At 34.9% G+C, this 24,636-nt stretch overlaps 1 protein-coding gene across 5 annotated transcripts in view; it reads left to right on the top strand.

The window, feature by feature from the left end:
- The window catches only part of SOX5 (SRY (sex determining region Y)-box 5), an 894,001-nt gene that overhangs the window by 728,217 nt on the left and 141,148 nt on the right, over positions 1-24,636 (top strand). For all 5 annotated transcript variants that reach the window (XM_012641046.1, XM_012641047.1, XM_012641045.1 and 2 more), the window contains one exon: positions 15,903-15,988. In XM_012641046.1, the coding sequence (XP_012496500.1) occupies positions 15,903-15,988 (86 nt within the window). The remainder of the gene's footprint in view (positions 1-15,902; positions 15,989-24,636) is intronic.

The following is a 24,636-nucleotide window of genomic DNA, read 5'->3' on the forward strand; positions in this document are numbered from 1 at the left end:
CTATAGCTAATTTTTTAATCCACCCTGTTTGCTTTTTAACAATTAATAACATAAGAATGTCATTCAGTTTAAACCTAAAGCCAATTCAGCTCAGTATTCTCTTTTTGACGTGGTTCTCCTCCTCACAGTGTTCGTCTATCAAATGGAAAGAGTGACTAGAACCTCTGTGCTATCAGCCAAGAGGCCTCAGAATGTGGTCTCACCATATGAATTTGCCATAGTCGAGCCTAACTCTTAGATTTCTGGGTTTATATTTTTGTTGCCACAACAAGAATGGAATCTCATCTTAGTGGTTGACTCAGGCTAAACTCGTCAAACTGAAGTATAAACGCAGAAGAGCAATATATTATTTTATTTGAATAAATGTATCTGTTCACAATACTGGACAATGGCAACCTCCCATAAGCATGCTCTTGCACTGTAGAAAGCTCTATTAGAAGGCAAATTTTTGTCGTAAGATTGATTGGAAACTATGGAAGCAGAAAAATATTTAGTAAAACAGGCTAGGATAACATTTTGCTTCAGACTCTACAATAGATACATATTTTCCATGAGAACAGAAAAAGTCATGATCTTGGAATACAATATCATGTGGAATAGGATACTGCATTAATTTTGTTACAGGTTTAGCTGCTGTAAAAGTCCAAAATAATACTAGCTTAAACATGGTAAGAGAATATTTTTCACTCACATAATAGTCCAAGCACTGCTTATGTGGCAACTCCATGATATCAAGACCTAGGCTTGCTCTCTTATTACACTGCCCTCCATAAATTGTGGCTTACGCCTCATAATCTTAGATATTTTATCCAGCTACCAAATCCTCATTCCAGCCAATGGAAAGGGAAAAGGCAGGGGAGAAAGAACTACAACAACCTTTTAAACAGTACTATTTCCCTATTAATTTATTTTGCTCTATTTTCAAAGAATATATTTGAACTTTTCTCAAACCTATTTATATGAGGTCTGTCCACGAAGTATCCATCCATTGTTAATATAACGAGAATGTTTGCGCGACATGGGTGTAACCCAGCAGCCAGGGCGCGTGGACTGTAATGCGCATGCGTGAACAATGACGGCTTCACTGTACTAGTCAGTGGGACACTAGATGCCATTGAGTGTACTGTGTGGCCGTTGCATTCAAAATGAGCAAGTAGAGCAATGAATCTGCATCAGATATTGCGTTAAGCTTGAACATTCCTCTGCAGAAACTATTCGGATGACTCAGAAGGCTTTCAGGGACAATGCAATAAGCGCAGCTCAAATGAAAGTGTGGCACAAATCCTTCAAAGATGGTCGAGAATCTATTGAAAGTGATCCCCGTTCTGCTGCAACAAACAGAACACCTGAGAATGTTGAATGTGTGTGGATTAGATTAAGAGACACTGGGAGAACTGTGTGAGGTCCCAAGGTGCCTACTTTGAAGGGGACTGAGGCGTCGTGTTATATACAGTGTTTTTGTATCTTGTATCTTCTGCAATAAATGTCTCTACTTTTCATATTACATGGCTGTGTACTTTCCAACACACCTCATATAGTCAGCTCATAATCCTCTTCTCATTTTTTCTAATGTATTAAAGGCAGCACGTGCTGAATGCACAAACCTCAAATGGTGGATAAGTACAGAAAACAGAAGCTAAAAATCATCTGCCTACACTCATACACTCACACTCCTATAATCCCACTTCCCAGAGGTAACTACTGTTAATTTGGTGCATATTTTTCCAGAAGTAAACATAGATATAAATATGTACCTATTATATACAGCTGTCATATATCTAGTTATAGATATGTAATATATGGGATGAGAGCATATTTGTATATTATAATAGGCATATGATACATATACTATGTACATATATGATATGTACTATATAATATAAATCTACGTAAGGATATATGCTATATGGACTATAAATTACTTACAAATATAAAAAATGTGTCATGGACATCTTTCTTCTTCCATACTTTCAGACATAAATTATCCCATATCATATTTCCTTAAGCTGGATATATCATATTTTATTTGGGTTCCCCACCAATGAACACTTAAGTTTGTCTACAACATTTATAGTTCCAAACAATGCAACAATGAATATTTTTGCATGCACATATTTGCCTCCACTGAATTCCTCATGTAACCAGTTCCTTTCCCAGTATATGATCTTTTACTTTAGTTTATTTGTTCCTTTCTGAACATTTTTCACCTGACAGATTGCCTCTAAACTCTACTGCTCTCTGAGTTGGTTAATGAAGGATTTAAAACATTCAGATTTGGTCCAAGTTAGCCATGGATAAACAATGATCATACTTGAAATCTGAAACTATTAATTTGTGATGTTAATAAATTCTGTCAGAAAAAATATTAAACAAGGGGTCAGAATACCTTAGTAGTCTCAGTCCCATTCCATATTATTCTGTGTCCTTAGACAAATCATTTTCCTCTCTGTGCCTTAGCTTTTTTGCCTTTCGGGCAGCCACAGTAATGTCTGCCCTACCTATTTCATAAGGAGATTGCAAAATTTAAATGAGATGAGTATATGCATTTCTAAAGAAGTAAAATCATTGTATAAGTGTAATATAACATTATTTATTAAATATATACTCTCATTTTGAAAATTTAGAATGTATGTCATAATGAAAAAGATTTCAGGAGTTTATTTTAGGTAACTATACTTCTGATCATTCAAGACATTTGTATTATGTATTTTGTTTTTCATTTTGGGAAAGGAGGGAAAATTTCACAACATTTCTTAATTTCCAAAGGTTTCAAATTTATCGTTTTAATGGAAACCTCTAGGTCAAGTCATTCCAAATGTATATCCCATAGGCTGACTGTTACAGTGGTTTAGGAAGCTTCCTGTTCTCACCTGCAGACTACAGAGTCTGGATACACTCCAGGAGGTAAGATGTCTGTCAGAAGCCCTGATTGAGAGAAAAGTGGAATGGCTAGAAAAAGGGTGTCAAAAAATTAAATGCTTGCTAAGTCTTAATATTAAAAGTAGGAAATGAAAGAGAAATTGCATTTGATTTGGTTTACTGTAGCTTATAAGAATGTTCCAAATTCCTGCTTTTTAATACTTGAATCATTTTGGATGCATTTTCTCTATACCATTCATTTCCTCATAAGACACAGAGGCAAAATGTAGACACAGTATTCTAATATATCAATAGATCTGGTGTAGTAAGTAGTTCCTTAATTAATGATTCTCTAAGCAGCTTAAAATGAGTTATTGTGCAGTAGTTTAAATGATGCCTTACTACTAAGGCTGGAATACAGAAGGAAAAGGAGGCTTTTTTGATTAATTGTCACCCTTTCATGGATACTCAGATTTCTTAGATAATTAATCGAGGAATTTTCATCGATAATAGAATTCTCCAATTTATGGGCAAAGAGATGAAGAAGAATGCTGTATCTTTTATATGCAGAAATGTCTTCCCATTCTAAGAGGTGTTTCTTAAAAGAGTTCATAAATTAATCTTTTTCTAAACTAGCCAACTAGGTAACTATTAAATTATGATAAAGTTTGCATTTGCTATGCCACATTAAAAAATCATAAAAATATACTTTATTTTTAAAATCTCTTATTGAAAAAAAGTTGGCCTGTGACAAAGAGTTAAGAACTAACAATTACCTCATAATATATTATTTTAAAATAGCTATATAGTCAAACAAGAGCTAATTTATTAATTTTAATTTCTCAGATAAAATTCATATGAAATATTTATATTCAGTACTTAACATTCTAGGAAAGTTAATACAAAATATTAGCATTTTTCATGAAGTTTTAAATGTTAGTCATATTATACTATTCTAGCAAATCTAAAAAGGCTTTACAGATTTTCTACATTTAGAAACCCCTTTATCTTAACATGTGTATACTAAATCAATTGTTCTTGGTTCCTCAAGACAGTTTAGAAAGGAGAATGGTTATAAATTTACTCACCATGAGGGAGAAAGCATAGCTGAGCTTACTGCATAAGGAAGCAAATTTCAACTTGGATAGATTATTCTTTACCTTCTCTGTGTACTAATTTCCTCAAATCCCCAAACTGTAGGCCTCTCTGTCCCCCTTCATTTTCTGTCCTTTTATTATTTGTAACTGAACACTGTGTTTATTTGAATTAAACCCTACACAAAAAACTAATTTGTTACTTATCTGTATAGTAATTTGCTTATAATCTGTTTCTTCTGCTAAACCTTAAGTTTTTTTTTTTTTTTTTTTTGAGACAGAGTCTCACTGTGTTGCCCGGGCTAGAGTGCCGTGGCGTCATCCTAACTCACAGCAACCTCAAACTCCTGGGCTCAAGCGATCCTTCTGCCTCAGCCTCTCGAGTAGCTGGGACTAAAGGCATGCGCCACCATGCCCGGCTAATTTTTTCTACATATTTTTAGTTGTCCAATTAATTTCTTTCTAATTTTAGTAGAGACGGGGTCTCGCTCTTGCTCAGGCTGGTCTCAAACTCCTGAGCTCAAACAATCCTCCCGCCTCGGCCTCCCGGAGAGCTAGGATTACCGGCGTGAGCCACCGCGCCCGGCCTAAACCTTAAGTTTTTGATATGCCAAAAGCTATCTCCTGTATTTGATATTTGTTAATTTCTTAATTAAATGAATTCTTCCTTCATTTATTCAGTCAATAAATATATTAAGCCTTAAGAGTGTCAGGCATTATGCTAGGGACTGAAGATGTAAAGATGAGTAACACATAGTCCCTGCCTTTAGAATGCTCATAATCTAATTGAGGAAAATGGGATTGATATGGTCTGAATGATTATGTCCCCCCAAAATTCATATGTTGAAATCCTAACCATCAAGGTTATGGTATTAGGAGGTGATTAGGTCATAAGGGCAAAGTCCTTATAAAAGAAGCCCCCGAGAGCTGCCTGCCCCTTCCAAGCAAGAAGGCACCATCTATGAATCAAGAAACAAGTGTTCATGAAACACAGAATCTGCTGGTGCCTTGATTGTGGACTTCCCAGCCTCCAGAAATGTGAGAAATAAATGTTTGTTGTTTATAAGCTACCCAGTTTATGATATTTGGTTGTAGCAGCCCAAATGGACAAGACAAGAATATAAGCAGTTGTAATATGATAGAGATATGGGTAATATTTTAAGAGAAGTCTCTGGAAAGGGAATTAATTTAAATCCAAGAGTGTAGAAGTATCAGTGAAGGAATCTTAGTGTGAGGAGGTCTCTAACTTAAATACTAAAGGATAAAGGCAACTGAGCAATTGAAGAAGTGGTAGGGATGGAGGGATACAGAAAGAACAATCCAGGTAGATAAAATAGCCTGGATGAAGACTGGAAAGCAAGAGATACAATAGGGTGTACATGGACCTATAAAGAATTTGGTGTTAATAGTAATCTATAAGGTAATAAATTATGAGTGAGTCATAGTGTGAGGACTTAAGAGACCAATACAAGGAAATACCTATAGACATTACATGCTGGAAGAAGTGAAAAACCACTGAAAGGCTGAAACCCAGATTGAGATCATAATGGCTTCCATCCATCCACTCACCCACCCATCCATCCATCCATCCATCCATGTCAAGGCATACTTTTCTTGTTCACTATTGTATTTTTCAGCCCCAACACATAGTATTTAATCAGTAAATATTTATTTTACTTTTTAAATAGAGGAATTAATATTTATTGAGAACCTGTAATAAGTGCCACAAGAAACTGAATAGAGAATTAATTTCTTTAGCAGAGGACTAGAGCCTGGAAGACTGATAGAGAGACTCTTCTCATAGAAAGAAATGTAAACCTGAGAGTCAAAAGGAACAGATCTTAGTGACTCATTGGCCGTGGAGGGTGAAGGGGAGGGAGAAATGAAGGATACTTTGATATTTACAGTCCAGGTGACTGGGTATCATAACTGATAATTGAAATACCAGGAGTAGAAGCAGATCTTAGAAGACAGATGATGAATTAAGTTTTGCGCATGTGAAGATTGAGCTTCCTATGGAACAGCTAGGGAGGATTGATCTAAAAAAACAGTGGGAGAGGTCTAAGCTGGAGTCACTGATTTGGAATATATTAGTTTTTATATAGCTGTTGCACCATAAGATTGGATAAGATCATTCAGATGAAGTGAACAGAATGAGAACCATAAGGTTAGATAAGATCATTCAGATAAAGTGAACAGAATGAGAAAAACCAAGCGCCAAGCATTAGACCCCAAGGAATACCAATATTTAAGGGATGAGTGAAGGAGGGTAGAACAGCCTATTATAGAAATAATAAAGTCAGCATGAGCAAGGTATGAGGAGAGCAAGGAGAGCATGTTTTAAGAAAGCCAAGGGAATATATGTGTAGTTAAAGAAGGGGGAAATCATTAACAGAATTAGCTGTTGCAGAAATATGTTCATTAAAATTTGGCAAGTCAGAGGTCATTAGTAAATTTATAAAGCTTTTCTAAAAAAGTATATGTAATGAGAACTAAAGTGTAGGAGAAGGATTTGAGATTATCACTGAGTGATAGACTAGTTTCTAACAATTTAGATGATGAGAGAAAGTAGGTGGTGATTTTACAGGGGTTTTTGTTTTTTAGCATTAGAGATAATTGTGCATGTAGTTAAAGACAATTATGTACAAATTTCTTCCCTTGGTATTTGAAGTCCTCAATAGCCTCTAATCAAACATATAAATATTTCTTGCTACTATATGAAATAGGTTCACCTGCAGACTAGCTCAGGAAGACGTTTTGTTCACTCACTTCTTTGATCCTGGAGTACTTCTTACTGTTAGGCTCATTAATTTATTCATTCAACAAACATTATTAGGCAGCTACTTTACACCAGGCATTGTGACTCATAGGCTTCTCTCATTTTTTCTAGTTCTTATTTTTTATTCAAGTCCTAACTCAAACCCAGGCTTCCACTGATTTTTTTCCCCAATGATTCCAGCTTGTAAAAATTCTTCCTTTCTCTGGTAATTGCTGCCTTTATTATTCATTTAACTCTAATCATATAGTTGTGATTCATTTCACTTTCCATATATGTTTTGTCTTCATAACTGTGTCATGAAGGCAAGGGTTAACTCTTTTATTTCTTTGTGTTCTCCACATCATAGTAAGAGTCTGATATATGTTAATGGAATGAACATTAAGTCAATATAGTATGAAAATTGAAGTATACATTTGCATAATGCTTTAGTAGTAAATGTTTTCTAAAACTTAATTTTTTCTCGTTAAAATAGTAATGACTCTAGTACTTATTAACTGTGGGATCATCCTTGATACTTTTTTTTAACTTTGTAGGATGGGAATAATATCTATCCTACTGTATGTTTATAAAGATTAAATGAGATTTCATATACATGTATGTGTATATGTACATATAAAATATTTTTAACAGAATACTGAAAGTCAACAAATATTAGCTACCCATATTTCAGATCAGTGGAAGAATAACAAATTATTCAAAAAGGATATTGGAATAATTAAATAACTATTTTGGGAAAATGATATTTCTTTCTTAAACCATGCCAAAATAAAAGCTCAAACTATGATTTTTTTTTCACATTTTTCCTATATCTCTTTTATTCCATCAAATTGGTTATTAAGTCTGTCTCCCAAAGATATTCCCTCCTCTCCTTCCCACCTGATTAGTTCAGGTCATTATCATTTCCCATGGATTGACTGCAATAGTTTTTAACATGTGTTTGTCTCTAGCCTCTCCTTCTTGCAGTCGATCTACCCCTTGTCAGAAAATTGATCTATCTGAAACACAAATCAGACTATGTCACTTTCCTGCTTAAAACCTTTCAGTGGCTTGACATTGCCTTCAAAATAAAACACAAGGCTCTGCATGATACAAGTTGTACTTGCTTCTTTAGCTGCAATAGCTCACCATTCATTTTGTACATCAGAAACACTGGGGGTAATAAAAGTATCCCTGGATGTAGGGCCAATACAGGACAGTGGTTATTGTTAGCACTGCCCTATGAATAGCAGGGGGCTCCTCCCAAGCAAAAGGCATCCCCACAAGTCCTTTTTCAGCCCATGACATGCAAAAAAGCAACACGAAATGAAAGAACACAATTTCCTTCCAAAGTTCCATCCACAGTGTCCTTGTTAACTTCATTTTGCCTTCGACTCCTACAAAACCTCCTTTACCCGGAAATAAGAGTGGTAAGAGCAGGGAGTTTTCGGTACCTATCTGAGAGGATGATTAATAAGATCAGTCCTCCTTGCACTAAATGATAGATGCTTAACTGTATGACTCTCTAACATGAAGAATATATGGAAAGTAGGTGGTGAAATGGTCCTGAAGTATAATTTGGTAGTGAAAGTGGCCAACTTTTATAGTGGTCCCCAACCTTTTTGGCACCAGGGACCATTTTCACGAAAGACAATTTTTCCACAGACGGAGGTGGGGGCATGGTTTTAGGATGATTCAAGGACATTACATTTATTGTGCACTTTATTTCTATTATTATTACATTATAATATATAATGAAATAATTATACAACTCACCATAGGTTGGGGGCCCCTGTTTGAAGAGATACCTTAACAAATATATCTTCTTTAACTATCTAGTTGCTTTTCAGGTTAAGTTCTTTCTTTGAGGTTCCAAAATACCTTCTACACTCTTCTACTTTACTTATTGTATATTTTGATTGGTTGGCATAGTGATCCCTTTACTTGATTAAGAACTTCTCTGGGGCAGGGATTGTGTGTGGGAGTGGTGGTGTGAGTGTGTGTATGTGTGTGTAGGTTTTTTTTTTGGTTTTAATTTTTATATTTCCCAGCACCTAGAGAAGGCAATCTGATATTTGTCAAGGAGGCAAAACAAAAACAAACAAAAACCGTGAAAGGGAAACAAAAGAAGGAATCTCCACATTTCAGTGAAGATAATGCCATAAAACTTTCTAGAACTTTTGTATTAATTCAGTGGATGAAAGTCTATGTAATGTTGACTTTGGTTAAAGCCACATCTGCTTTTCATAGTCTTCCTCAGCCTAAATAAGCCTGTTGAAAAAATTGTTTTTATTAGTCTGTGTTATGTAGCATAGAAATGAATCCTTCATACTATTACTGAAGGTAATTAATATCTAAATATTCATAACTATAATGCTGATGCAATTAACACACTTTCAGAAGGGTTATTTTAGATACATCATTTGTGTCAATAAGATACTATAAGCTAGGTTGTACTCTGAAGACAATTGACTGAGATGCCTCAGTATACTTTTTAAGTTTTTGAAAAATTTTAATTTTGTGCTGGAATTTTCCATGGTTGGCCTTGAAATAAGAAGCAAATTAATTTTGGAAAGCCTTAGGGAAAAATTGCTCAAATGGTTAAAACCTAGGAAAGAGTAAATTACTTTTAACTAGTTGAAAGTCAATTTGAATAACTTACACATGGTTGAACTTTAAAAGTCAGAATTTTCCATTATCTGATTTTTACTAAGTAAGTACCTCATGAGCTATTTACAAAACAAACCTGTTGTAATATTTCTTTAGTACAGTTAATTGAGGGATGGTACAAATAGATGACAGCATTTAGTTGAATAAAAGCTCTTTTTTTTCCTGCAGCTTCTGAATTTCTCCTTTGCCATCACGAGTAACCCCTGACCTTGTTTGTGATGTTTTATAGACTTTGTGTCCATTGTAGAACAGTGAAACATTCATGTAATAAAATTTTATTTTTTTAAATTGAGTTAAATTGCTGTATTGGAAATTTTCAGTTGTTTTAGTTGTATTTACTTTGTAATTTGGGACATATATCAACCCAACTTGTTCTTGATGATCTGAGCCTGAAAAATTGGTAATAAGGTAGACATGTTTTAAGTTACACGTGTTTGTGTGTTGAATGGAGATGGTTGCAATAATGCAGTGCCTCAAACACAAACTTTTTTAAATTAGTTGACATCTTATTTATGATTATATTAATATATTTATAGGTTGGAAACTATATATGATTAAAGATATATAATATCCATAGTAATCTTTTAAATTCTTGCTACCAGTCTTCCACAATTCACTTAACACCAAATACATTGATATATGGCTGTATGTGGCAAACATATGAGTTTGTTATGGGTGGCTTAGAAACAGAAATTTATTTTCTCACAGTTCTGGAAGCTAGATGTCTGAGATCAAGGTGTCAGCAGGGTTGTTTCTTCTGAGGCCCCTGTTTCTGGCCTGTAGATGGCCACCTTCTCTCTGTGTCCTCACCTGGTCATCTCAGAGTCTGTATTGTTTGTGTCCTAATCGCTTCTGCTTATAAGGAATATTTGATTCCAGTCATATTTGATTAAGCCACACATATGACTTCATGTTACCTTAATTACCTCTTTAGAGACTCTATCTCTAAATACAGTCAATTCTGAAGTACTAGGGGGGAAGGCTTCAACATATCAGTTTGTGGGGGGCTCTCAGAAGTCCACCTCTAACACATATATAAAATTATTTAGCTTGTATAAACTTTTCATATACAGGCACACCTTGTTTTATTGTGCTCCACTTTACTGCATTTCACAGATATTGCATGTTCTACAAATTGAAGGTTCGTGGCAGCCCTTCATTGAGCAAGTCTACTATTGCCTTTTTTCTGATAACATGCTCACTTGATGTCTCTGTGTCACATTTTGATAATTCTTGAAATATTTCAAACTTCTCCATTATTATCTGTTATGGTGACCTATGATCAATGATATTTATATTACAATTGTAATTGTTTGGGGGCGCCATGAACCACACCCATGTAAGATGGCAAATTCAAGCCATAAATGTGTATGTTTTGACTATTCTACTGACTGGCTGTTCTCCCATCTCTCTGTCTGTCTTCTTTGGCCTCCCTATTCCCTGAGACACAACAATATTGAAGGTATTAAATTAGGCCAGTGAATAACCCTACAATGGCCTCCAAGTGTTCAAGGAAGAGTCACACATCTGTCATTTTCAATCAAAAGCTAGAAATAATTAAGCTTAGCGAGAAAAGTGTGTCAAAAACTGAGATAGCCTGAAAGCTAAGCCTCTTGCACCAAACAGCCAAGGGTGAATGCAAAGGAAAAGTTCTTGAAGAAAATTAAAAGTGCCACTTCAGTGAACACATGAATGATAAGAAAGTAAAATGGCCTTATTACCGATATGGAGAAAGCGTAAGTGCTCTGGGTAAAAGAACAAACCAGCCACAACATTCCCTTAAGCCAAAGCCCAATCCAGAGCAAGGCCCTATGTTCAATTCTATGAAGGCTAAGAAAGGTGAGGAAGCTGTGTAAGAAAAGTTTGAAGTTAGCGGAGGTTAGTTCATGAAGTTTAAGGAAAAGAGGCTGTCACCATAACATAATAGTGCAAGGTGAAGCAGCAAGTTATCTAGAAAATTTGGCTAGGATCATCAATGCAAAGGTGGCTACACGCAACAGCAGAGTTTCAACATAGTCGAAACAGCCTTCTATTGGAAGAAGATGACATCTAGGACTTTCATAGCTAGAGAGAAGTTAGTGCCTGACTTCAAAGAACAGGCTAACTCTCTTGTTAGGGGCTAATGAAGCTGGTGAATTTAAGCTGAAGAAAATGCTCATTGACCATTTTGAAAATCCTAAGGCTTTCAAGAATTATGCTAAATCTACTCTGCCTGTGTTCTATAAATGGAACAAAGCCTGGATGACAGTACATCTATTTACAGCATAGTTTACTGACTGTTTTAAGCCCACTGTTGAGACCTACTGCTCAGAAAAAAATATTTCTTTCAAAATATTACTGCTCATTGACAATGCATCCAGTCACCCAAGAACTCTGATGGAGATGTACAAGGAAATTAATGCTGTTTTCATGCCCGTAGACACAACATCCATTCCGCAGCCCATGGATCCAAGGAGTAATTTTGACTTTCAAGTCTTACTATTTAAGAAATACATTTCATAGGTTATCACTGCCAAAGATGGTTATTCCTCTGCTGGATCTGGGCAAAGTAAATTGAAAATCTTCTGGAAAGGATTCACCATTATAAATACTATAATGAACATTCATGATTCATGGAAGGAGGTCAAAATACCAACACTAATAGGAGTTGGGAAGAAGTTGATTTTAACCCTCATGGATGACTTTGAGCAGCTCAAGACTTTAGTGGAGGAAGTAATTACAGATTTGGTGGAAATAGCAGGAGAACCAGAATTAGAAGTGGAGCCTGTAGATGTGACCAAATTCCTGCAATCTCATGATAAAACTTGAATGGATGAGGAATTTCTTCTTATGGATGAGCAAAAGAAAATGATTTTTTGAGGTGGGATCTAGTCCTGGGGAAGATGCTGTGAACGTTGTTGACGTGACAACAAACGATTTAGAATGTTACATAAACTTAGTTGATAAAGCAGTGGTAGGGTTTGCGAGGATTGACTCCAGTTTCGAAAGAAGTTCTACTGTGGGTACAATTCTATCACACAGCATCGCATGTACAGAAAAATTCTTTGTGAAAGGAAGAGTCAACCAATGAGGCCAACTTCGTTGTTATCTTATTTTGAGAAATTGCCGCAGCCACCTCAGCCTTCAGCCACCACCACTCTGATCACTCAACAGCCACCATCACTGAGGCAAGACCCTCCATCAGCAAAAAGATTGTGCTGAAGGCTCAGATGATTATAGTTTTTAGCAATAAAGTATTTTTAAATTTAGGTTATTTACATTGTTTATTCAGACATAATGCCATTACACACTTAATAGAATATAGTAAAGTCTACAAATAACTATAAAAATTATTTCACAGAAAAATTCATGTGACTTGCTTTATTGTGATACTCACATTATTGTGACGCTTGGAACTGAACTCGAAGTATCTCTGGGTATGCCTGTATACCTATATATATATACACACATTTCCACGTAGACACTGTGGCATGAGTGTAACATAATAGCTGTTCACATATATGTGCATATCCAAAGGAAAGATAACCATGCTACTCTCATTATTATACATTCATGAATTTAGGAAATGAAAAATAATAATATTCTAATGCATGAATGTTTAAAAATTTTATGGAATAATCTAGATTTTAACTAATGAGTTTTAAATGTCCACATAATTTGTTATTAACAATTAGATGCCAGTAATGCAAAAGTGCCCAAAACATCTTTGCAGGTGTTTTGCCATCAATCCAATTTAGGAGGAGTTCTGTCTCTAGGATCAACATCCAGGTCATCTTTAAGACCTCCTACTACTTAACCTCTTTAATGATGCTTGTTAACACTTCATTCCTTGTCCCTTGCCTTTTCATGTACACATTTCTTCAAGACTGGAGTATGAAAAATTTCTCAACTTCCTGCCATCAATCTCTTTTCCCTCTACTTTGTTCTATCGCCTATCAGTTAAACCAGTTTTCTCTTCATTGCTTTAGCATGTTATACTCATGCTTTGATTCATTTCACCCTAACTGGAACATCTCTCCTCTCCTCTCACCTGCAAATCTTCAAGGTCAGGCTCACTCTTCACCTGCCTGGAATTTGTTCTCTCTTAGCTCCTGTAGCGCTCCCCGATGGTCAGTACTACTCAAATAAGCACTTAATTAGAAAAGGTAGCAATGAAGTAGAGACCAAGTTTTGTTTTGTTTTATTATTTTTGTCTCCCACAGCACCCAAGAAAGTTCTGTTCACATGGTAGATTTTAGACATGTAATTGATGTCTAAATTAATTTACAACAGGGAAAGTATATTATATAAAGTGGATTTTTCACTGAAGAGCACCACAACTTGTACACTTTTGCTTTAGTTAATTTTAAGATTATGTTCATTAAATGAGGAATACAAATGAATTACATAGTTTAAATTGTGAGTTCCAATAGGCATACCATTTTGCTATTTTAGCTGGTTTGCATGAATACAAATTCAGCTTTTTTTCATCCATAGTTACAAACCCAGTAAACAGTACCACTCTTCAATCAGTTGTTGAAGCGAAAAAGCTGGAAATGATCCTTGAGTCTCCTCTTACTCTCGTTTGTAACAGTCATTAAGTTTTACCAATTACACCCCTTAAATATCACTTGAATCCCCCTCCATTCTCCATCCTAATGTCACCACCCGAAGTCCAGACCATTATTCACTATTATACAGATTTCTGTATCTATTTACTAGTTGATTGCAGCTTCCAACCTGCAGCCCAAGGGATCTTACTCAACCAGTCTGTTTTCCACATTCGTGGTTTCCTTTATCTTATAGGATAAAGTTTATATTCTTTAATGTTGTTTATAAAAACATATGTAATCTGGCACCTGACTCCCTCTTCCCTCCCTGCACTCTGTACTTCTGCAATGGGCTATGACATAATACTTCCATGTGACTCTAAATCTTCATGAATATCTTTTCCCCACCTGGAACTCTCCTCCTTCCCTTCTTTGCCTGGCTAGCTTTCACTTAATTCACATTTCAGCTTAAACATGACTTTTTGCCGGAGGCAGTCTTTAACCTCTTGACTAGGTTTGGGGCACTCGCAGTATAGTCCATAGCCGTATGTACGTCCCTGTTTTAACTGTCAATATATTTTATAGTAATCATTTAATTATCTTTTTCTCCCACTACCCTATAAGTTCTGGGAAAGCCAGATCCACAGAGGTAGATCCAGGTATTTTGAAGCCTGAAACATACAATTTGGGAGACATTCTTTAGAATAAAAATACAAAAATTTTATACACATACGCTTAGATACAAAAGTGAATATTCATTTATAACAAGAGATCACAATAAAGTATAAACTTGAGAAAACTGACAAATATAAAAATATATGACAAATATAAAAATATACAGTAAACACACTACTAGGGTCCCTTCCCAGAAGCCAAAGCTTAAGCTTCCTTAAATTCCCAGGAAATCTACATCTGCAGCTTAGTCTTTTCAAAGTTCTGTTTCTAGTACCAAGAGCAGTGCTTAACACCCAGCAGGTACTCAATAAATATTTTTGAATGAGTATATTTTTGAGTTATTTTAAGTTATATTTTCATGCATGTAAATTTCAACAAGTTTTTCCTAAATTGGATTTCTGAAAAATATTTTATATATTATTAAATTGTTCTTATAGTTATTATTTTCAATTATTTGGTGCGGTCATATTTCACATGACAAATAATGTACATTACTAATTATGTTTGTTAGCATATCATTGAGCTTTATGCAAAATGTCTTCTGTATCTCCTTATTAAAATTAAACTCTTGATTTGCATCAAAAATATGTAGAATAATTTGTATGCACATATATATATTAATACGTTTGTGTGTGTCTGTGTTTTTATAGATCATATAATAATAAAACTTCACGATTAATTTTATTTTTTTAGATAAAATGCATTGGGGGAAGCCATCTATTTTCTGTTTTATTTATAATATACTTTTGTAAACATTTATCTCAGGAATAGTAAAGGTGACAGTATTTTACATAACTTAAAAAACAGAAAAAAAATTTACTATGATTTTGTCCACATGATATTACTTGAATCAAGACAATATCGTAGCTTAAATTTAAAAGATAAGCAACTTTGCTTAAATCTTTAGAGGTTAATTTGTTAATATAAAACTAAGTTTAGTTGAGTTCTGTTTATAATAAGATTGTAAATTTGCTGAGAAGTTGCTGTGCTCATATCAAGATTGTGTGTGTGTGTGTGTGTGTGTGTGTGTGTGAGTGCGTGCAGCCCTCTGATCAATGCGCACTTTTTCCCCCATTTTCATAAATACATCATGAAAAAAGGATGAGGTTTCCGCCTTAATTGCTTGTGCCTTTTATTCACATTCCTCTCTCAGCCAGAATTGTGAAAAGAGTGTTAGTAAAAGGCTGCACAATAGAGCTTTTCATTAGGCCTCAGCAAGGCACACAATAGAAGGCTTTTGGAAAGAGTGAATGCGTGAGTTTAATTTGCAGGTGGAGAGTAGATAAAAGGTGCTGACGCCTCTATTATTCTCTTACTTAGGTGACCCTTACCCTGTTCAGCTGATCCCAACTACCATGGCAGCTGCTGCCGCAGCAACACCAGGCTTAGGCCCACTCCAACTGCAGGTAAGTCAGGAAACAATACAGAGGAGACAAAGGTTAAGTAAATATCGAAAACAGCTATTATCGTGTTAAAGCAAAATAAGACTAACTAGTGATATTTGTCACACACTTTGTTGTTTTAAAATTTATTTGTACTGATCCTCAACCAAAAGTTGAGATTTGATTCTTTTAATTTTTAGCTCCGTTTTCTTGAGAGAGCTTATTGTAGCTTTTTTATTGCTTGATATGATTTGAAAAAGTGAGCTGTAGTTTTGCTTTGATTAGTATGTGCCATAATTTTGTCACAGGATGGTCCCCATCAAGAGAAAAAGAACAAAAAAACCTGCAAAGGGTATTGAAACAGACACTTGTGGACCAAGGCTACTTAATGAAAATGCCTTTAAAATTATTCAAGATACCCTGTATTATTGAAGCACTTTGTAAGTCCCTTTGTTCTCCTGCTAATGTCAACTCAGTTGGTCAAGCAAGGAAAAATAGACGAAATAAGTGGTGCTTACATGAGCTCAACTTTATCTCAGACATCCCAATTAAGTCCTTTTTAGCCCTGCAGAATGCATACAGATTCCCATATAGGAATGTCAATGATAACTTTATCAGATGTTCAAGTGATTTTAGAAATTTTGTCTCTGAGGTTGAAGAGAGAACCAATAAAATTATAGTAAAGGCCACTTTCATTAACTATTTAAATTTTTGAGTCAACATTCCACAAAATATTTCATAGTTTCTGTTGTTATGGGCCTTCTAATTATGTAATTAATAGGAATAGAAGATCATCTCGTAATAGGATTAATCTCCTCTTATGAGAATTTTTATATGTTCTTTAGCCTGAAAGACACAGTATGCCTGTGAAGCTAGATATAAAGCAGTTGCACTTAATAAAATTAAATTGTATTCATGAAAGCGCATTATCACAATAGATGATCTTAGTCTGTAAGGAAAATATAGATTTATATTGTAGCGTCGAGAGACAGATACATCTGGTCTGCACATGGGTTTGTCAGAAGACCTGGTGGGTTTCCGAAAGGCCAGTTGAGTTTCACAGGAGGAACTACCAGTGTGAAAGCTGAGACATACTGTGTTCTACAGAGGTTAATAACATTCATTTCTATTCTACCTTGTCTACGAAAAACTGCACTGTGAGTGTCTGTTTCTTTGAGCTGGAAATACGTTGGTGTTAGAGCCATGGGGACAGTAAAAGTAACATAACATTTGTTACCCTTTGAAATGACATCTGAGGAATAACTATAACATGGAAAAGTGATTATAATAGATAAAATTAAAAAGTGTAATGGAATTAAAGAAAGAAGAATATCCAGGAATAGATTTGAATGTGGGAATAGGAGTTTTAGAGATTTAGGATGTCAGTTTTCAAAGCAAGTTAGACATTCTCCTTTCACCATTGGATGAAGAGTGAGAGGAAGTGAGGGCAGTTGGAGGCAACTGCTATGTTTTATTGCAGGACTTTAGTAGAAAGCAGCTATGTTAAGGAACAATCTGAACTTCTCTTCCTGTAGAGATAATATGAGAATATTTGATATAAGTTAAGTTTTATTTCAATTCTTATGTTATCAGATTCTCTTAAGATTTCAAAATGTTAAAAAATAATTTTCTTTATCACTAAACAAGAAAAACTTTAGACACCAAACATTTGCTCTTATGTTAACTATAATCTGATCTGTACATGGGATAAAGTTCCTTTTATGTTAAGTGGTATTATACCCATTAAAATTCATGAGTTTTAGTTAGGGTCTTCTCAAATAATCAATGCTGTAGTATAACAAGAAAATTAATAATCCAAAACTTTTTTCATGGAAGGTCATCAGCTACTATTAAAACATATTCATATGAACACACAAACACACATATTTTTTGCATTGGGAAAAAAACAAGTTATTCAGATGCAAACACATTCCAAAAGCATGCCATGGAAGAGAATGTGACTTCTTTGAAGTAGACTGATGCTTACTTTGGCTAGGGTACCTACACTACCTCACTTTTCTCCTTGTTCCTAACACAATATTCACAGACCCCTGACCTTTACTTTAGCCTTCCCCAGAACTGCAAAGGATACTTGTTACTCTTCCTCCTCTGGCTTTAAATTAGCATCCAAATTCTTTCCTTCTCCACGAATCTGATGGGATTGGTCAGAGAAAGCTAACTCTTAATACAATGCCTAGTCAGAAGTCTTACCATAAGCCTTACCCCAAATTCACCCCAATCTTGTAAACCTCAAAGTAAAAACTTTGAGAAGTTTTGTCCTAGTAAAGTATAATGCATAAGCCAATTTTAATGTTCTCCACTCTGCTTTTCATTATACTCTATTAAATCTCTATTTTCCATCTCATAATAATACCTTGAGTAGATTTCATTGCTTTCTGATCCTTTCAGTTACTAAGATTCAGTCCTGCTGGAAACTTTAATTTTACATCTCACTTTTTCCCCTTCTGTCATTAGACAAGAATCTCAACTCTGGAGACCAGAAGTGAGGAAGGCTGCAGATTACTCTTTTGCTTTTTCAACTTCAACTTAGTACCTATGCAGATGTGGGTTGTGGAAGGCATGTCTGCTGCTGAGATACCTTGGAGATGGTGTGTGTATAGTTTTCTTGGTATTGAACAGCTTTTCGTGGTCTGCTAAGAGAAGGGTGGCCAGGTCTGTTGATCTGTGCTTCCAACTCTCTTTTTCGTTTTTTGACCTCACCACCCTTGGCCAGCTGCTGTCCGGGTAGCAAGATGCCTGCCTTCATTCATCCTCAGTGCTCCTCCATGGAGAACCCTGGGATCCTCTATGGATCCTCTATGGGATCCTCTTCTGTGCCCTGTAAGAGCTGTGGTACATCACAGTCCTGGTCTCAACCTGCAGCAAACCCCTGACCGTTCTCCCTCAACCCACCCCAGCTTTAGAAAACTCCAGAAGAGAAAACAGGCATTACTGCGTCTTTAGTTCTGTATACCACCAAGACATATAACTGTCAAGTTCTCTTAAGAACGTTCTCATCATACTGCTTGCGTTAGGCTTTAGGTTTTTAATTCAACAGCTAGTTGAGGAACAATATGAAGGTTTCTCCTTTTTTCTGGCTTCTCCTGTTTTTATGAATTCTGCCTCCTCACTTAGGTAGAGAGAGAAAAGCACTAAGAACCAAGTTCTTCTATAAAGCTATAAACCCAATCCTCTCTCTCCTAACCTTTCTCACCAGACATCAGTTCATATATACTGTGGGGTGAGGGGATTGGGTTGGGAGGACGAGAATAAAGTCAGACACAGCATGAATGTTTATTGAAGTAAGGCCAGGTCAGCCAGGTTTTAATAAGGGAACATGGTGGTATAGATGTTGTCTACTACCAGATACCAGTTGCTGGTATCTTTCTTTAGAACCATTGAAGAATTTGTTGTGGTTGGCTTGTTTGCTTATTTGTATTGTTTTCTGTTGTTTAATGTGTTCTTGTTTAAGTATGGAGTGATAAGCCCAGAGCTGCATTTCATAGGACAACAGTAAGAAAGATAGATTGAGGTAACAGCAGGAAGACCAGTTGGGGGAACAACTGAAGTAGCCTTGGCAAAGAAAAAGTGATGATCTGAATTAATCTTCATTCAGTGGTAGCGGGAATAGTGTGGAAGGGATATATATTTTATACAGAAACAGGATGCTGTTTCCTTTTCCTTGGGTTCAAACATAATAATTTTAACTCCTGTAAAATGCCATAACAACTGATGTCACTAGCTACTACCAGCCATGGTTCATGAAATGCTTTCTTAAGCTAGGTTCTCTGGTAAGCATTTTACAAGGATATCTTATTTACTTCTTATTGCAGCACTTTGTGTTATGTATGAATATCTCCATTGAGAAAGAAGAAAGCTGGGTCACAGAGTCTAAAATCCATGATCTTTAAACAATTATATTTGCTTCTCCAACTACAGGGGAGTTTATTTTAAACTTTGGAGAGATTGCCCCTCTTAACATTTGCTAACTCAGTAACCAGCTAATCAAATTATAACGATAATGCTGATTAATTGACACTAATACAAATACTCTATGTGCTTTGCAATAATGAAAGGGGTAGCAGGATTCATAATGACAGCTGTCTACTTCAGCCTCTGAATTTTCAATTTCATGCCTCTTTACACAGATATATGTTTATTCAAGTACTTCTTTTTGAACACCTAGTTCTAATAAGGGACACTATAAATATATTCCTACTCACAGTTGACTTTGTTTACCTACCATTTGTGTTTTCTTTTGAAATAGCCTTTTACATATAATTGTTCACACTTGGATAATATTATGATAAGCAAAACCAGAACTTTCATTAAAGAATGAATAGAGACAAGTACAAGTATTTTTAAAGACAAGCAAAATGACATGCTTTAAATAAAACCACTGTTTATTACTTAACTATTATTTTATGTCCCTGGAGATCCTTACTATATAATAAAAATTACTTCATATAAAAAAAACCTTACTGTATGTTTTTAGACACAGTTAAAATATTTTAAGCATTATCATACATTTATTTTTATTTTTCAAGGAGAAAAATTGAGTTAATATAGATTTTATATATATAAATAACACAAATTAACATGTTGTGCCAAGATACTATTTTATTTATTTCTTTTATATAAATCTGTCTTTGCCTTTTAAATCTTTCTTGAGCTCCAAATTCACATTAGCCAACTGCTGATTGGCTATTAAAAGGAAATATATATCTGTTTACAGACATTATAAACTGAGCCCCAAATGAAACTCACCAGTAGTTGTCTGCCATGCTGCCAGAGTTGCTCATTCTTTGGTCTTAGTCAGTGGCTCCATTTCATCTATTTCTCAACCCAGAAACGTGAGAGCCTTAGCTCCTTAGCTCCTCTTCCTCTTTCTTTCTCTACATCTATTCATTCACTGGCATTTAATCCCTACTAAATATTAATCTTTCAAGAATCCGTCCATTTCTTTCTATCATAACTGTCACTCTTTTGGGTTGAGCTACTCTTACCACTTTCCTAATTCACCACAATAACGCCTAAGCTGATCTGTCTTGATCTTGCCCCTATCAATGCACTGTCTACTATACGTTAGTCAGGACGATCTTTCAGATTTTAGAAAATCTAGTCATATCCTTCTGCGCAAGGACTTTAGATGACTCTCTGGTGTTTTGAACTTCTTTCTCACTCTGGATCTTTACCAGTGGTGTTTCCTCTTTCTGGAACCCCATAACTCACCATCTTTCCTAAGCCAACTCCCATTTACCCCTCAGTTTCAGGTTAAAATATCACTTTTTTCAGGGAGTCCTCAGTAATCTAAAGTCTGAATTAAAGTAGCTCCTGTGTGTTCCAAAAACACATCATATTTCCCCTCTCAGAGCACTTGTAGAATGTTTTAACACATTGATTGCCACGTTAGAAAAAAATTTTTTCCTTGGGGCCACAGTTTTATCATGAAAATAGAATAAAAACTTTGAAAACAAAACGGTCCTTTCTAATTTAATGAAAAATGTGAGGTTTTTTTTTTTTATTATTTTCTGTGTGTGAGTTATATGCAATTTGAAAAACAGTTCTCACGGTTCCCAAGGTGAAGAGGCATGTGAATTACATATGCTTCACAAGGCCCCTGGCTTAAAACTAGCATGAGTTAAATATAACTCACATGGCAGTTTTGAATCCTGCTTTCTGGCTTCTGTTAATACTGGATGGCAAAATTCATGAAGTCAGTCGCCCACTGTCATTTGCATTTATTCAAGTGCTTGAAATATTTTATGGACTCTCTGTATATATATTAAATAAAAAGGTGAAGAATGAATCTTAACAGTACACTTTCAATAAATTATCTATTTTGCTGAAATAGCTATCTTGTCTTATAATATTGAAATTAAGCTGAATATTAACAATTAGTTTTCTATATAAATTAATCTCCATCCTTTAAAAAGAGGCAATAGCAGAAATTCAAGTGTCAAAGGGATCATTGGCTCATGGAAGAAAAAAATAGTTTGAATTCAGTTCAATAAGATAATGTTGAAATTTTATAATAAAAAATCTCATTTAATGAAATAAAAGAAACATATGAAAACACTCTATGTGCCTAGGATCATGTTTGACACCACAGTACTTACAAAAATTATTTTTATAACATATTTGTTCCAGACTACCTACTTAATTTGTTCTAGCTACATGGGGCTCTTTTTTGTCCCTTGATTTACCAAGGCATACTCCCATTTTAGAGTTTTGTACTAGCTGTTCCCTCTACCTGAAATGTTCTTCCCTCTTCCTGGAAGGCTAAGTCTCTCACTTCATTCAAGTATTTACTCTAATATCATCTCTCTAAGACCTACCCTAAGTAACCTATTTAAAATTTAAAAATGACCCTGCTAGAGATAACGCACTTCTTAGATCTCTTATGCTTTTTTCCCCTTATATAGTCATATTCTTCAAACATAGCATATAACTTATTATGTTCCTTATTTATTGGCTGTCTCTTCCAAATATACTGCCCAACCAGGACAAAGATTGTCATGTTTTTGTTGTTCAATAATGTGTCTCAGGTACCCAGAAAAAAGCCTAGCAAATAACAGGTGCTTAATACATACTTGTAAAGAAGCTATCACAGCTAGTGGCATAATAATTTTTAACAAGATAAAGCAGCATATGATTAATTTCTGGAGCAAATGATATCAATTTAATGGCCAGGGAACTTCATGTTTTTTTACAGCCGCTATTGGAAGATTCTTAGTGTATTAAGAAATCCCTAGTTTTCTCTCTTCTGCCCTTTCCTCCCTTCATCTTGCAACCGTGGGCCACTGCATAAAGAATGTGTTTTAGCAGTTAATATGATTTATGTAATTTCTTTAAAATCATTTTAATTTATGAAAAAAGACCAAACGTTGCAATATTTGATTATTCCTATGTTAATGTATGTACAGACATAAATAAGAATATGCACTTTTGTCTCAGTATTACTCATCTTGCCAATACAACACTCAAGTAAATTATTTCTAAATAATAGAAGGATGTATTTATAAAAATAGTAGTTAGTCAATTAACAATTTCATATACTAAGTTTATCCTCCTCTTTCTTCCTCTCTTTCCTTCTTTTTTTTCATTTCTCTTCCTCTTCTGACTACTCTTTTTCCCTTCTAAAAGCCAATGATGATTTTGATACTTATTTTCCTGATGTCTCTTTTTGAAGGGGGGGAATTCATTCATATAGAAAACTAATCTAGCTTCATTTCATATAAAAAAGTGAATATCCCTACACAAAATAAAGTTACACTTTGAATTTTTGGACATTGGTGACTAGATAAAAATCAGCTAAAGGAAGCATCTAATTAATAAAATCAAATGATGGCAACAGTCCATCTAACATTTCTCATATTCATCTTTGTTAATTTGCATTTTACTTAATGGGTATCATGAATATTTGTAATACTAATAATTGTATTGTAATATACTATTTCTATTTTTTAGCCAGGCTTCTAAGATTTGAAATTAGAAGGAAATATTTATCCACTTATTTCTCACTTTATAAATACTGTACTTTGTCTTGGCCAAAAGATGGTTGCCACCTGTTCTACCTATAGGAAGCCAAAAATGTCAACTCCAACCAATGATTGATAGTGATAAGCAGAAGGAAAAAAGATTGAAATTTTTCTTGGACGGTCGTATTTTCCTAAAATAAGCAAGTAGCATTCAATCATGAATTTTTATTGAATTAATTAAACTTTTAAAATAATTTTAGTAGAACTATTTTTAAAATATATAACAATATTTTTGTATGAAGACTCAAGATTCCAAGTTGTTGTAAATGAAATCACATGGGCTACAGCCCTAGTAACCAATGACATCAGTAACACACATTATCTGGGATACAAAAAATGATAGATGGTGTGCGATCACGGTAGAAAATAAATCATGTAAAATTCAACTGAAATGAATCTTTTTTCATAGCTGTCAGAGGTACATGGAAGTCATATTAGAAATGGCTTAAGCTTCTGTCTGATAGAGAGTAACATCAAGGTAGATGTGGATAAAAAACTGAAGTTCATCTTTCCATCAAATTCCTGCCAGTCTCTGAAGAAGGTCAATAATTATAACAGGACACAGATAAATGCTTCATATTTCCCAGCACTATGAGTGACTGAGCATGGCTTTATGTCTGTCCAAGAGAAACCCCCAGAAAATCAATAAAGAAGAAATAACCATATGGAAAAATCTAGATGTGAGGATTTCGATCTTGTTATTGAAGGAATTACTTACAAGACTGAATACTTACAAGTATTCATGTTTACCTACCAATATACCATACTACTCAGCTTAACTTTTGGGTTGTAGTCATTTTCATACAGCATGAAAAATGATCAACTGCTCCTCATTTCCATCACAACCCTGGTGTGCTGCTTGCTGTCCGACTTCTGTCTGCATGAGTGAGTTTTCTTGCAGGTTAAAAGACTGAATTCCCTCTTTTCCTTTCCCTTCAACCCTGAGCCTGCAGGGCAGACAGACAGAAGCACACATATGATTAATACAGCACAGCTGCAAGAGTGAGTCATTTGCATATGTATTAATAGAGGCAAAAAAGCCCAACAACAATTAAATTACATACAGAGACATTCTGCATACTAAAGAACATATGCAAATAGGCCGGAAAAAGTACAGCCAACATTTTCTCT

The sequence above is a fragment of the Propithecus coquereli genome, unplaced genomic scaffold (assembly GCF_000956105.1).
Source record: "Propithecus coquereli isolate 6110/MARCELLA unplaced genomic scaffold, Pcoq_1.0 Scaffold16, whole genome shotgun sequence".
NCBI lineage: Eukaryota > Metazoa > Chordata > Mammalia > Primates > Indriidae > Propithecus > Propithecus coquereli.